Source organism: Camelus dromedarius, chromosome 29, assembly GCF_036321535.1.
Source record: "Camelus dromedarius isolate mCamDro1 chromosome 29, mCamDro1.pat, whole genome shotgun sequence".
NCBI lineage: Eukaryota > Metazoa > Chordata > Mammalia > Artiodactyla > Camelidae > Camelus > Camelus dromedarius.
The window spans coordinates 18,531,350-18,547,623 of NC_087464.1; the positions used below are offsets into that span (position 1 = coordinate 18,531,350).

General features: G+C 41.6%; 1 protein-coding gene across 2 annotated transcripts in view; it reads left to right on the plus strand.

Moving 5' to 3' along the window:
• The window catches only part of ADAMTSL3 (ADAMTS like 3), a 260,077-nt gene that overhangs the window by 152,238 nt on the left and 91,565 nt on the right, over window positions 1-16,274 (plus strand). For both annotated transcript variants that reach the window (XM_031440672.2, XM_064480638.1), the window contains exons 10-14: window positions 2,315-2,453; window positions 3,567-3,617; window positions 4,300-4,504; window positions 8,726-8,873; window positions 10,937-11,021. In XM_031440672.2, the coding sequence (XP_031296532.2) occupies window positions 2,315-2,453; window positions 3,567-3,617; window positions 4,300-4,504; window positions 8,726-8,873; window positions 10,937-11,021 (628 nt within the window). The remainder of the gene's footprint in view (window positions 1-2,314; window positions 2,454-3,566; window positions 3,618-4,299; window positions 4,505-8,725; window positions 8,874-10,936; window positions 11,022-16,274) is intronic.

Below are 16,274 nucleotides of genomic sequence, written 5' to 3' on the forward strand. Positions count from 1 at the left end.
CTCTCAGAGTGAGTGGGACATACCTAGAGATGAATATTTTTTATCCAGAACCAGAATCCCACCAGCTTAAAACGAGTTGGATCATGGCTTCAGGAAGGACAGGAGTCTCTCAGGGACCCCAAATAAAAGCAAAGGGATCGGGGGCTTTTTAATTCTTACGCATCAAAAAAAAAAAAAAACCAAACATCTCTTTCTTTTTAATTTATTCTCTAGCTCTCACACACAGTTAGAGAGATGCTCCCATTTGGACACACAAGTTAAAAGAGAAGCTTTGCACTCTGAGAGGGACGTTTCCTGTTTCTGATGGGACTCAGCTTAGTTCAGTTGGTTAAATTCTTGGGAGGAGAATAGATGTTTCTCATATCTGGGTGCCCAAAGGAAGACAGTCAGTCCTGCTGGAACGTTAAATGGAAACACCTGACTGTGAGACTGTCCACCAAAGATAGCGTTGGCTGTAAGATCAGAAGGGAAACTTCACACTGCTTTTGGGGTCCCTCAATAGCCTGCCATTTTCTGCACACTGGCAGAACTTCACTACATTTGTTCACCACGTAGGAAGGCCGTCTGCCTTATTTCTTTCACTTTTGGTTATCTCTGGACTGCCACAAAATTAAAGAGGAAAGTTAATTGTCTCTCCCTAAATTATAAACGACTGTAGGCTTCTCATCTCCTTCTTCTAGAAATATGTTTCCATTTAGAGCAAAGATTTTTCTTTGACTCAGGGAGCTGTGATCTCATTCTGTTATTGTTTTGAGGAAAATAAAAACACACACGTAAAACCCACAAAGAAAGCATTACCAAAATTTAATTATATTAGTAATCAAATCTATATGATTTGTGTAAATGGCATTTCAGAGTTGTGGGGTGGGGGGTAATTAGGAAAATTAACTCCCTGGTCTCCAAGGTGCTTGGATGGACTTTCCCAGTCTTGTCTGCAAGCATCTGTGTAGGACACTTGAGATCAGTTTGGGGGAAGTGCCACTGCCACCTGATATTGTAGACTTTCTGGCAGATATTGGCACCCAAGTAATATTTTATTGACTCCATTTGGATTTTCATTCCTGTGGTTTGGACCTTGCTTTTTATAATGCATAACCCGTTGTCCTTCCACTCAGCCATGACTTGTAGAAAGCTGTCTAGTAGTTTATAAAATCAGATTCTTCTCAGCAATCAGGCCTCTAAGTGTATTTTTAGAACTTTAGACCAGTTGGCAGAGGCTGAGAACTTAACTTAGGGCTTTTTTTTTTTTTTTTTTCCTGAAGAGCTCATTCTGGTTTTGAAAATTTACCTTTTTTTAAACTTAACATGATACTTCTGTAGTGACAGGAAACCTGGAATCAAATCTTTCAGGAAATAGAAGCGTCGTTTTGTGAGTTGTTTTTTAAATTTACAGCCCTCGTGCTTTTGGAGCGTTCACTTCCCTCAGAGACTGTACGAACTGAATCAAATAGAAGCAGGAATCAGTCTTCATTCCCTCCTCTTTGAAGGCTTGTGAGTCAGGGGGAGGTGCTGGCAGAAGTATTTTGTTCCTCTGTATATAGGCAATGCTTAATTCCCCAGGTAGAAAGCTTATTGTCATCAGAGGCACCCTAAGTACCCCAGGACAGGAAGTGAGTTAAAAGTAACAAGCAATGGAATATTACACAGAAGAAAGAAACAGCAACTCAGCACAAGGGTTGCTCTCAAAAATGTAATGTTGAGTGAGAAAAGTAGAAAACAACAGGATTTGAAACACAGTATCATTTATTTAGTTAAAACAAATACACACAAAACAACATTACATAAGGCAGATGTATATTTAAGGACATACAAACAATAAAGAGGTGTCTCTGGGGGATTGTAATGGGAATGGTGATGGGAGAAGAGGAAGAAGAGAGGGGCCTTGCCCAGTACCATGATGACAGTGAGGACATGTGACAATGACCTGAGGACAGTGAATAACTAACAGTCTGTACGTGAGGTCCAAACATTTTCAAAGGAGTCTACTGTAACTTTAGTTATAAGTGCTCAGACTAACACAGTCAGTTCAAGTAGTCATTCTCAATCTTGGCCACACATTTTAGACATCTTAGAGGAACCTGAGAATCCTGGGGAAAAAAAATTAATTTCTTGGACCTAGTGACAGTTGGCCCCGGAAGGGACCTGGGCATTGGTGTTTATGAAAGGTTCCCAGGTGATTCTGTTATACACCCAGGGTGGAGAACCACACAGTTAAGTTCCTTAAAGAAGAAAAAAAGTGTGCGGCAAGTGCTAGCTTTGCCAAGTGAAGACGGAATGGATGTGATATTCAGACGTTCCTGTTCTGCTGCTTTAGGTTATCAGCTCAATTCTGCTGAATGTGTGGATATCCGCCTGAAGAGGGTGGTTCCTGACCATTATTGCCATTACTACCCTGAAAATGTGAAACCAAAACCGAAACTGAAGGAATGCAGCATGGATCCTTGTCCATCGAGGTTTGCATAACTGCCCAGACCCTTCTTCCTTTAAAAAAAAAAAAGCAAATCAATTGCAGCAGAGACTGATCCATCCTCTCCAGGTGACACATTTCCATTGCATGACCTTGAACATACACTGGCGGCAGGCACTGGCATTCACGTTTATAACCGTGGTCGGTAGGAACTGGGCTCATCAGCTCACTAAGCGCAGCCCTCTCTTGTGGGCTGTGCGCCCATGGGCTGTGCCATTTACCTCTTGCTAATGAGCCTCTTTGAGCGTCTTCTGCATACACAGCATGAGAGATCTCTCCGTCCAAGTACAATGTCTAGTCCATCTGCTCGCTGTAAATACCGGCAACTCACCATTTGAACTTTTTAAACTGTCACCCATGACCACGTTTTGACTTTTGAAGTGTTCACATTAAATTCAGTATAAATAATGCATTGTGCAAGGAAGTGAAAAGTTTTAATGCCAAAGCAGAAAAGCTATCCATAAACTATCCTGCTGCATAATTTAGTACCTGATGACTTGGATTGCCTGGGGAAGTTTCCTGGCTTTACTACAGTATCTTAAAATAACAGCACCATATCAAGTCCCAGAATCCCCCAGCTATCTGCCAGCTGGCAAAGGCAGACGTGTGCAAGTGGAAAAGGAAGCATTCTCGGTGGATTTCATTTCCTGTCACTAAACTGAGCATTTCCTGTAGTCCCAGGTGTATGAATTATTAATAGAGGCTTTTCAAAGGACAAATTCTGTGAAATAAAATGGTTTTCTGACAATCCTAATAATATGACAATGTGTTAATATCCTTAATATATTTTATCAAAATAACCTCTTAAGATGATAAAAGCAAATAAACAGATCTAAGTTAAGAGAAACTCATTCCTTTGATTAATACATATCGCTAGTTCCATTTTCTGTATTTTCATATAGAACTGGGGGGGTTGTCAGAGATGTTCCTGAAAATTAAGGAGGTGGTGGCTTAATTTTGCGGGAAATGGAGCATAACATTTTGCATTTAGCTTTTAATTTGAAAGTGCTCTGTCTTTTAGGATGTCACATCTGTACTAATCAAATTAATAAATGTTAATTGGTTAGAAATTATATTCTCACGATGATTTCATTTGTAGTGATGGATTTAAAGAGATCATGCCCTATGACCACTTCCAGCCTCTCCCTCGGTGAGTCACATGTTTCCTTTTCCTTTTTGTAATTTGGTCTAAGTGGTTTGCAAGGAACTGCAGTATCTGTAGCAATAGTCTAAAATGGAAGAGGGACAGATATTAGACCCTTCACGGAGAGCTAGGGGGACACAGACTTCAACTCCATGATAAGAAAGATCTTTCTAAGAATTAGATGGAATAGGCAGCCTCAAAAGGTGATGTTTTCTGTCACTGGCGATGTCAAGTGTATCTTGGATAACTGGGTGTTACAGAGGGAGCTCAAGCATTGCAATTCACCAGAAATTTGAATGCCCTTTTACGCCTCGATGACTAGTATGGTTCTTCCTGACTTTGAGTTTCTGTGATTCCCTAGTAATGCTGTCCATTCGTGATTTATAGTTTAGAGACAGTTTGAAGATGCTTTCATAGTCTGTATTTATTTGATTCTCACGATGGCCCTATTGTGCTAATACATGAGGGCAGGTGTGTTACTTCCACTTGACGATAACCTTAGAGTCAAAGGAGTTAAGTACCTTGTGACTGCAGGTTGTGTGTAGCATAAGATTAAAATTATAAGATTCCAAGTCCAGTCCTCTTTCATCTGAACTACAACTGTTTTCCTGAGGCTGCACTTTTGCCATCATCTCTGCAAACTTGAAACAAACAACAAATAATGTGTTTTCACTTGTTTGCTTTGGAGCTGGGAACATAATCCTTGGACGGCATGCTCGGTGTCGTGTGGAGGCGGGATTCAGAGGCGGAGCTTCGTGTGTGTGGAGGAGTCCATGCACGGAGAGATACTGCAGGTGGAAGAGTGGAAGTGCATGTATGCGCCCAAACCCAAGGTGATGCAGACCTGCAATCTGTTCGACTGCCCCAAGTGGATCGCCATGGAGTGGTCTCAGGTAAGACTGGAGAACATGCCTCTTGTAATCAAATTTCAGATTTGAATGATTATTTGCTATTTGCCCAACACTGTACTGGGTAGCATGAGGGGTGCAGAGGTTGTGTGTGAACATGCTTCTGACTTCCAAAGAGCTTAGGAAGACAGTTGGAGGACCATGTAATAGAACATGGTAGGCATCAGTGTAGGTAAGAATAACTAAGAACCGTGGTACACCTAAAGGAACAGATATAGGAACAGAGTTGATTGGGAGGTCTTTCTTGCCCTTGTAGTGCTCAACCCATCTTTAAGATGTGCAGAATTTAACCAAGCAAGAGCCTAGAGAAGACATCACTGTGGGATATGGCCAAGCTAAGATGGCTGAGCAAACGTAGAAATGACACGGAATGACTAGAGATTGGAAAAGGTCCTAAGTCATCTAGATTAAAGGGAGAACCCATGTTCCTAAGAATTGGAAGCTTAAGATGGAAATGCTAAAATGGACATTTGAAGTGTGTTCTTGATCTAGTAGTTACTAAGAATCTTCACAATTCTTGTTGAAGAAAATAATGTATTATATTTTAAATACTTGAGGCAAGATAGACTGGCACTGGGAAAGACCCAAGGTGGGCAGCTTATGTGAACATCACTGGGGTGTCAGGGTGGGAAAAGAGAAAAGAGCAGGGAAGCAGCCCAGAGGTATGAGAAAGCCTCGTGTCAGATTAGCTTAGTTTCCTCGTTCTAGGGAGACGGCCAAGTAAACCTCCAGAGCAAATAAAGTGCAGTTGGAGAAGTCAAGTAGAAACATCGCACGTGTTGGTATTGAACATTTTAATCTTAAACTTTTATTTTTCTAGACTCGCTATTTTTCTTTAGCTCTTTTGAGTGATCTTTACATATTTAGCTCAACATATGCATGCATTCATCTATTTATTCATCTATTTATGTATTCAGTGTGTCAGCCACCATCCTAGGAAGGAAGTAAAGCGTGCTCCTGCCCCCCAAAAACTCAGAATCCAGTTGCCGAATCGTGCATCAAATAAACCACTGTGATGCAGTGTAACACTGTGGTGCACGGTGTCGCGCGTCCTGTCCTGCAGGCACCCAGAGGTGGGGTGGTCCTCTCCACCTGAAGGTATCAGAGGAAGCTTCAGAAAGGAGGTAGCACTTGAACTGCAACTTGAGGAACAGAGATAAGTCTTCTGGGTGGAGAAGACCCACTTCCAGCCCCAGTTTTCGGAGGCTGCCTCCATCACAGTCCTTTTCCCATATCCCCAGCTCAAGATCATTACCTTCTACAACTTTGTTTGTACTTATTAGGGCAGGAGTTATTCATTCTCTTTGGTTCACACACCAAAAGAAGTTTGCAAAATTACATACCCCTTCACATATATTTAGGTTGACATCTGAAATTTTTTGTCACGAATTTAAATAAAAAATATCAAAAGAATGTCATTTCTAACATGTTGTGAATGCTAACATTTTAAAATAAAAGTGGTATAGCATTCAAAAAAAATGTCCAGTAGAATGTAAATGCCATGATGGTTTCTATCCTTGCCATCTTTCATTTTTAAAAATCATATGAACAAGCTCTTTTTGAATAATTTGAATATTTTGCATTATTTCCCCCTTGAACTCACATTTTTAATCCACTTCCCCCCCACACAGAATTTCATCCTAATATAATGTACTTTTATGTTTTAGAGCCTTTTATTGGTTACATTATTCTACTTTTCTCCAAGAAAATGTGTGTAGCAATTGAATTCATTTATTTTAATTTCCTATAACCATAAGGCTTTAGGTATTGGAAATGTTCCCCTGGATTAAGTTATTGTTAAATTTAATTTAGTACACAACCAAAACAACATAAATATATTTCAATTTTTGGCAAATAGTTATTACACATAGAAAGGAAATTTTCCTGTGAAATCTGTCTTTCTAGGAGATGAGTGGACCTTTAAAAATTAATGCATTGCCAGCGTGAAACGTAGGTTCAGCCGTAATTTTACTCCAAATTTTTATTGCCGATTTCTTGCTTTGTTTTGTTTTGCACGCACACACTGGGAAAGCTTGTTCACATAAATCAGTAGACTGAGAGGGAAGGGCTTTGTTGTGGCAAGGTCATTCAGTTCTTTGAACTCCCAAATTATATGCCAAAAATCACATTGTGCTCTATCATCAGAGATCAACACGACCTCTACAACCCGCAGAGCGTGTTCTCAGCTCTTGAAAGTCTTATCCATATGTTTTGTGTTGTCTTTAGAGCTCTTATTCCACTCCCAGCCCCATCAATATCATGACTGTATCATCACTTTTAATACCCAAAACGAAGGATTGTTAACCAGCACATCTCATTCACCTTTCTTGGCTCTTCATACTTCTCATTAAATAAAAAAAAGTCAAAATCATTCTCAGTGATGAGGATTTGCTATCATCAAGGGTGTATTCAGCTTGAAAGAGGAGTTCTGGAAATGTTGTAAACACAGCCCTGTTGGGGAAAATGTCCAATTTCCTTGAGAAGCTACTTAGGAGACAATACTCCCTTGGATTGACCAAGTTCCAGGCTAGTTAAGACCTTAGAACCGTATTGTTTTCTTTTTCTTTGGGCAGAATATTTTCCTACTTGGCCAATGTAAAATGGCCTCTCAAGATCACATGGATTTCAAATTGGTACATGTGGGGGTGGGTGAGTCGGTTTCCCAGACGTAGGATGTAATCTCAAACCTCACTGAACTCATATCAGTATTTGTTCAGTGCTCCTAAGAGTGTCGTGATGAATAAGAGAGGTTTCCTGCTCTTCTGCTCTCCCTAGAGGTGGGTATATGCTGAAAAATGCCTCCACGTCCTCTGCAATGTGTCCGTGACAATTAAGACAGCGTCCATGGACTCAGGAAAGAGTCTTCAAGCTTTATGAAGCAGTGGCAAAGCCCTTATTTTGACAACAGGAGACTCAGGGATGGAATTCCACTCTGCCTCTTAGGAGCTATGTAACCGTGAGCAAGGTCCTTAGGTGGTGGGCCCTTTGTTTGCTCACCTGTTAAATGGGCATGAAGCCGTTAACCTGCCAGTGTGTCGGGCGATTAGTGAGATCACATCTGCAGAACAGTGCCTGCTCTGTAGCGCATGCACAAGGACTCCAGCCTCTCCCATGGGTGGATCCAGGATTGGCGGGGCCTGAAGCGTATGCAGTATGGAGGTGACTCTTTAAGAAGAAAGAATACGAAACACAAATATTGGGCATCTAAGAGAATGTTTATTTAGAAAAAGAAAAAAATTGTAAGAAATTACAGATTTTTGAAAGCTGACAACCGTAATAGGAACTCTGGACTTTAGTTAATAATAATGTACCAGTATTGGTTCGTCAGCTGTAACAAAGATACCACACTAATGCAGTACTAAAGCTAGGGGAAACAGTGTTGGGGGGGGGGTGGATGGACTTTCCTGTACTGTCTGCTCAATTTTTCTACAAACCTTAAACAGTCCTAAAAAATAAACTCTTGATTTAAAGAATAAACCCACATACATACATACATACTCACCAACATAAGTAGATAAATTGAAAAGAAATCCTTGATGTCCACGACTTGAGAATATTCCATTCATAGGCAAGAATACCTTCCAAATCTTTCACAAATAATTCAAGGGGAAAAAAAACACTGACAACACAAAGTTTGTAAGAATGCAGAGAAAATAGCATAATATCTTCATTAATTTTAACTGCCTGATGTATCTGTAGCACGTTTTCCTAAACTTTTTGGCTGAGTTCTTTTGATGTCCTCTTCACGTGACAGTAGTTTTGCATGATCAATTTCCATACACAGATTAGAACGACAGTCCTCTAACATGATTGATCAAAATTTGATATTTTTAATTAATAGTTTAGAAAAGTTTCTTTTATCTTCGTGCATTGTGTTGGATGATGTCATGTGAATTTTTAATCAAATTTGAGGAAACCTATGTTAGGATTCTTTCATATTTGAGTGGAAAGATTTCAGGGCATTTCAATTTTTCTTGCGCTGTGACCTCATCTGAAATACTTTTCAAATGGAGAATTGAAAGGAGGCTTTGCTAGGGAGGGGCCCTGAGGCATAAGAATCATGGGGAATCAGCCTCCACCTCCTTCCTTCCATAATATTTTGCATCTAATATTCATGGAGATCAGTGGCTCTCCTGCATCTGAGACATTAATATCTTTGTGGATCTCTTCAAAGAATCTCATTGGCTTCTCTTCTCGTCTTTGAAGTGCACAGTGACTTGTGGCCGAGGGTTACGGTACCGGGTTGTTCTCTGTATCAACCATCATGGCCAGCACGTTGGCGGCTGTAATCCACAACTGAAGTTACACATCAAAGAAGAGTGCGTCGTTCCCATCCCATGTTATAAGCCAAAAGGTAACTCTGTGGTGCACTTTAAAGTTAAATTAAATGGTGTTTTCCAGCTCTCATACTAATATTGCAGCATTTACATTTCAACGTACTAGCTTTCTTATAAAAATTATTTTACTGACAGATTACAGTGGACCTGTCCACTTAGATAAAGAAGTTAGACCTGTGTGATTAATTGATCTGGAGGGGAAACTGAGCTCTTGTTCATTCAGTACATGTAGAGTGGCTCCTACCTCTCTAGGCTTATATTAATATTCCTTGGTAGGCATAAAATAATTTGATGCAGTCCCTGCCTTGAAGAAAATGGAGAAGGAGGATGAAAATGAGAAAGAGGAAAGGAAGGTTCCCCCGAGGTTTTCATTCTGTGTTCCCATGGTATTTCATGCATGCCTTCTGCTGCAGTGTAAGTTTCTTGGGGAAGGGACAGTGTCATCTTCATCGTTGTCCTACTGCCTCCCATGATGGAATGAAGACTCTCATCTGCCAATCTAGATTTATAGATGCATTTAGAAATTCTTTTTTAGTTCCCATTTGTTCCACATGAGTTAGCAGAAATGGGTAGCATCCATGGTTAGGAAGTCTTGGCATCGTCTCTTGGATATCTTGGATATATGTTCCTCTCTAGACATGATTATTTCCATCTACGTACTTTTGTAAGGTATTACCAACCCTCTGACAACTATTTCCTTTTGGAAATGGAAAAAGAATTACTCCCAAGTGTCAGTGCCAAGGAGCCGTCCTTAGTACTTCAGAGAGGATGGTAAAAATTCTTCTTCATTACTTCTGGGTGCATTATTCATACAAATAGCCTCATAACCTACTATTCAACACATATTTGTTTGACGAAGTCTGTCTTCCAGAAAAATCAGTGGTTTCCATGCAAGGTACAAATCCTGATTATATAACTTCCTCAGTGAAAACTCTTTTTCTTTCTGCGGTTGACGGTCCTTTTATAGCCAGGTTCTTAGTGTCTGTGGTTCCCCTGGAACAGCCCAGAATGATTCCCTTTCTCATTTCATAATTAGATTATTTCTTTCTTCACATCTTAGGAAGTTTCAAAGGGCAGAGAAGCCCAGCAGCTTGCTCCTGCCTGCTAACTGTAATTGGTAATAATCTCCCTCAACAACTACAGCAATTAAAGTCTGAGAAAACCACAGCACAAACTCTCCTCCTTCTCCCAGGTTTCCGTCTTCTATGTTATTTGCTTTTCTCTATTAATTTCTTCATCAGTGGGCAAAAAGAGTTTGTGGCAAAAGGACGCAAACTGATGTGGTTGAAGGAAGAGCTTTAATATGCAAACAACAGAGACTGGTATTGACTTATAAAAGACATTTTTATGCTAACTTGAGTATATGCAACCGTCTCAGGGGATGATTTGGTTACATTTTGATAATGTGTTAATTAAAAAAATATATGGCATAAAAAAGAATAAAATAATGCCATTTTCAGCAACATGGATGGATCTGGAGATCATCATTCTAAGTGAAGTAAGCCAGAAAGAGAAAGAAGAATGCCGTATGATATCACTTATATGTGAAATCTTAAAAAAAAAAAAAGGCACAAGTGAACTTATTTACAAAACAGAAACAGACTCACAGACATAGAAAACAAACTTATGGTTACCAGGGGGTAAAGGGCATAGGAAGGGATAAATTGGGAGTTGAAGATTTGCAGATACTAACTACTATATATAAAATTTATAAACAAGTTTATACTGTACAGCACAGAGCTCTATATTCAATATCTTGTAGTAACCTATAATGAAAAAAGTATGAAATGAATATATGTACGTACATGTGTGACTGAAACATTATGCTGTACAGCAGAAATTGACACAACATTGTAAACTAACTATACATCAATAAAGAAAAAAGAGAGAGAAAAAAAACAAAGCAAAAATATGACAGACATTTTTGATTCAATCCAGAAGCCACTTAACGTACTGGACATTTGAAAAGCATGACTGACCTTTTAATTGATGAAATCTTCAGCAGATTAACAGTCATATATTTAACTCTTGAATGATTAACAATAATTAAGCTTGTTGTTTATGTTCCTTTTTTTCTTAGAAAAGGGTCCAGTGGAAGCTAAATTGCCTTGGCTGAAACAAGCACAAGAACTAGAAGAGACCAGAATAGCAACAGAGGAACCAACGTGAGTCCAGGACCTTTTATGGGAGCAATCAGGGCATGGCCAGTTAACATGATATATGTAATTTTTGTCCTCATTGGAGTACAATGATACGTTTCAAATCCAAATGGCCTGGATTTGCAGACTCTAGAGAGCTTGAGCTGGCTAGAATTCTTCTTTATTTCACAATTCAGCAGTCCTGCTTTGGCAGTGTCTGTGAGAAGCGTAGGAAAGGACAGTGTTATTTAACTCAAAGCAGACCCAGCGGTCTGCTACAGTTAGGAGATTGGGGGCAATCCCTAGGTCGAGATTGATACATATGGTTTGACCAAGGATCATCACAATATAAAACAAGTCAGCCAGTCATTGCATGGTTAAGTAATAGCCAGTCTCTATAAAACCAGTGAAGGTGAAGTGTGTCAGGGTGGCCTGAGTGATGGTAAGGAGAAATCCCAGAGCTGCTGTGGTCTGGTGCATGGAAAGAATATGGCACTATGAGTCTTGGAGCCTAGAACCTACACCATGTTTACCCATGTGACCTTAGACAGGTCTTAAGTTTTTCTGTCTCATTCTCCTAATGAGCAGGCTGGGCTTGATCTCTCCAGGGTCCATCCCAACTCAGAAACCTAATGACTTCTGTCCACGTGGGATTTGGCAAGTCTGTGTTGTAACTATCAAGAGCAAATCAAAGAAACGTTGGGGAGGCAGAGGGTGGGGACCCAAAGAGAGCAAGGAATCAAAGATGCCCTGAGATCTCCAGCCTAGGAAGCTGGAAGAACACCAGCATCCGTGATGGACTCAAGGAGCTAGACAGGCCGCTGATTCCATGTCAGACACGTGCGGTCTGTGGCGCTGACAGGCTGTCTACCAAGAGAGCGATTCATAGGGCGTTAGAGGAGAGGATCTCGGAGGTGATCTGGCCAGTCTCCCTCTCAGAGCAAGCGTTTCTTCTTCAACACGTTCAGCGACGGGCAGAGTTCACTGCATTGAGAGACAGCTCCTTCTTCTGTTATTTGCAAGATTTTTTATTTTCTTGTTAAGTCAAAATACAACCGCCTTCAAATTTCTGCTTTCTGAAAAAAAAAAAAAAACCCACGTCTATGCCTCATCCCACGTGACAAGTTTTCACAAATTTGGAGAAAGCTGGATCCCGAGAGCCTTGTCTTTCCCAAGCTCATCATTCTTAGCCTTTTCAGTGGTTTTCATGGATTGTTGTTTTTAGATCCCTTACCAAGCCCATTGCTCTTTTCAGAACAGGCTCTCATTTGTCAATGTCCCTTTTAACTGTGATCCAGCCCAGCAGTGAGCCCCAGGCGGACGTGGATTACTTGTCTCCGAGAAGGCACCGTGCCTCTAGTGATGCGGGCCAAGAGAATTGGCACATCATGCTTGCGACACGTGCAGAACTTTTCCACGTGGACTACCGACAGGCCTGGATGTGACCCCAGGAGAAACTGCTGATGCTGTCAGGTGAATGGCCCCAGAGTGACTGAAGAGGGAAGAGCGTTTGGCTAATGAGGGAAGCATGAAGATCTAGAGGAAGAAGTGGATTCAGAAGAAGTGGATCGTGAACGGAGGAAGGAACAGACGCAAGGAGAGCTCATTGTTACAAAGACCAGGGGAGGAGACCGTTTAAGCAGGGGCGCAGCGAAGAGTGTTCACATTCTCAGAGAAAGCCGAAGAACAACTGTGGGGACTGAGTAAAGGCTGTTTTGTTTGACAAGAGGGTCTTTCTCAGTTAATTTTAGAGTAGTATCATAGTAGGGCAGAGAAGTAAAAAGTGGCAGAGCTTTAAGAAATGAATTCTAAAAAGGAAATGGGGCAGTGGGTATTTGACTACGAAGAAGGAAGATTGGGAGTCAGGTTAACAGAGAGGAGTGGTTAAATGTATGTGTTTGATTTTTGTTGTTTTTCATTTGAAGTTAGGACAGCCTGACACATAATTAAAAGATAATAAGGATATTAGACAAGTCAGTGACCACCCCTGGGCCTCCCAACTGTACAAGGAGGGTGTTAGGCTAAATGCTACCGGAATCTTCTCCCAGCTCTGGTCTCCTATGATTCTGTAAGGGAAGGGACCTATAAAAGGAACGGGACTTGAGACATCGGCAAGGGTGTATGTAGCTGTCACACGAGGAGGGTCATGGAGTTCTCAGTCTCAAACGGTGCATCCTACCAGGATCTTTTCTCAAGACACAATGAGATAACAGTTGCTAATCCTTCTGCATGTCCTCTCCTGGTTAAAGGGTTTGCTGTCCAGTTCCCCAGAGTAGAACTCTGCCATCATTCTTGCCTCTTGTTCATTCTTCCCTTATATGTAATTGCTGAGTTGTGACAGTCATACCCATCTACTGATATCTTTCTCAGTTCTGGCTCTCTCTCTCCTTTCCTTCTATCATCCTAGTCCAGGTCCTGAAATCACCTACAAGAGCCTTCCGATTTGCTCTCCACTTGATCCCCTCAAATCCACCCTCTCACCCAGAGTAGTCTAGCTAAGGCACAAATCTTTCTTTCCAGCGTTCATAATATCTCAGTGTTTCCCCATCACCCCAAAAGATTTAACGCTCGTGCACAAGGCCGCCAAGACTGAGCAGGCTATTACCCTTCCTGGCTCCCAGCCTCATCTCTGACCACTTCTTTGCTTTGCCTTGAATGGGATGCTCCAGGCACATGAAACTGTCGGTCGTTCCTTGCCTGCAACAACCTGCCACTCACCTCCATCCCTTTCATCGTGTTCTCCTCTCTGTTGGGAATGACCCGGCTCCCACCTGGTTTTTAAAAAGCTTTTTTTGTTGTTACAGAAAATTCCAAACATGTATAAAGGAGGAGAGAACAGTAGAATGAACCCCCATGTATCCACCCCCCAAGTTCAACAGCTATTCACTCAGGGCCATGCTGGTTTCATTTGTTCCACCAACACTGCCTCCACCCCACTGGCTCATCTCTGAAGCAAACCCAGACAGCATATCATCTCATTCATAAATATTTCAGTATAAATCTCTAAAATAGAAAGGCCTTTTTTTATTGATAACTGCAATATCATTTTTTAAAGTGTGGTCCTCAAATTGCTTCCTTTAGAATCACCTGTGGTGCTATTGAAAAAACGCAGATTTCTGGACCTCACCAAGTCAGACATTCTGTGAGTGGGACCCAGTCACCAGCATTTTTTTTTTTCTTTTGACTCTGCCAGGTATTTTTTAAATTGTGGTGAAATATGCAAAACATAAAATTGACCATTTTAATCCTTTTTAAGTGCACAGTTCGTTGGTATTAAGTACATTGGCATGGTTGTGCAACCATCACCACCATCCATCTCCGGAATTTTTTCATCATCCCCAACACAAACTCTGTTCCCATTAAACACTCACTCCCTTCCCCCGACTCCCCCCACCCCCCAACTCCCAGCCCCTGGTAATCTCTGCTGTACCTTCCATCTCTATGGATTTGTCAGCAGCATTTTTAGCAAGTGCCCCAGGTGACTTCGGTGGGTGCATCCAGATTTGGGAACCATTGGGTCGGTTAGACCCTAGGGCCCCTTTTAAGGTCTGAAATTAATCTTCATTTTATTTAACTGGAAAAGAGAGACATCGTGTAAGTTACAGGAGGTTCAGGCCCCATTTCTTCCCCAAGCCTGCATTTTCTGTTGGCCCCACTGACTTTGCTGGTGGAGCTTCCTGTCCGTCTTCCCAGAGCAGAGCTAACATACCCTCTCCTCTTGCAGACCTCCACTTCCTTCTCTCCAGCACAGAAGACGGAGGCCCCAGCACCTGTTCCCTGGCCGAGCGGCTGCCTCCTCCCACCCTCCTGCCCTCTCTCCCTCTGTGGTCTCTCTGCAATTTTCCTTTATAACTCACACTGCCTGGCAGTTTCTGGCCTGTTCCTGGCTGTCTAGTGTGAAGTTTATGGTTTCCTCCCACCGCTTCTGACTCTGTTCATTCCCTTGATTTCCAAGCAAAACCACAACATATCTCAGCTTCCAGTTCATCCTTTTATTACCCCCATCTTTTGTGGTTTGGGGATGCTTGCTTGTTGACAGTGAACGAGAAGATGAACATAGCTGCAGTTCAGATCCCTGGAGGAAAGCCTGCCAAGCCCGCCTGGAGAAGATAAATATTTCTGCCTCTGTGGTTTACCAGGGCCCGCCCGAGCTCTGAATTTACATAGAGGGGCGGATGTTCAGAAGGCTTTTTTTTAATTAGGAAAATAAAAATTACAGCTTATAAAGCTAAGCCAGGGGAACTGCAGTTTTGACCTTCTTAGCTTTCGGCTGTGGAATGTGTTGACAGTTGATACTGTTCATTGTTGTTTTCAAAGTTCTTCCCTGGAGTCTCCCTGGTTTCTGTGGGATTCACAACGCTTCCTCAGTCACGCTACCTTCTCCCCCATTTTTCATGTATAAATACCAAGGAAATACTACAGATTTAGAACACTTTGTATGTTTTCTTTCCTGCTATTTTAGCCCCTCCGTTTATGGACTTTGTATTTGCTAAGATCACATTAGCTTGTATTCCAGGCATCTTTCTTCTCCCAGCAATAGTAGTTAACAACTAACATCGAGGCCTTTTTTTGTGCCAGTGTTCTACGTGTCCTATGCGGATTGACTTATTTAATTCTCACAATGACCCCCATAAAGAGGTGTTATTATTACTCTCATTTTAGGGATGAGAAAAACCAAGGTGCAGAAAGATTAAGGAATTATCCAGCATTTCAGATATTAGTTCTCTGGCATGTGATACTAGGGAGAGCTCCAATTTTGTGTTAGGAAACCTGAATTCAAGTCTCACCCACCCTTAGGTGGTCTAATAGGGCTGAAAGAGGAATTAGTGACTATATTATGGTATTGTGAAGCTTAGAGGGTCAGGGGTGGCTTCCTGGGAGAGTTGGCATGTGAAGTGATGCCCTAAGACCTGGGTGTTTGGTACTTGGGATGGCAGATAGGCCTGCTGGCCCATGGGGGACACACTTGGACATTGAGGTACTGAGTGTGGAGAGAGACCTGGAGGATAGGGAGGTGGTAATGGCAGCAAGGATGCAGCTAGAAAAGTCAGCACGTCTTGGAGGTCTTCCATGGTTCACGAGGGAATTTGGACTTCATCTGGAGGCAATGAGAGCCATCGGAGGATTTTTAATAAGTGATGTAATCACGATTGCATTTTAGAAAGATCTTTCTAGCTGTCTGCAGTTTGTTTCTAATTATTTACCATGATACATAAAACTGTAGCAAATCTCAAATTGCACATCCCTACATCCCTAATTGTCTCCTTAGGACACATTTGC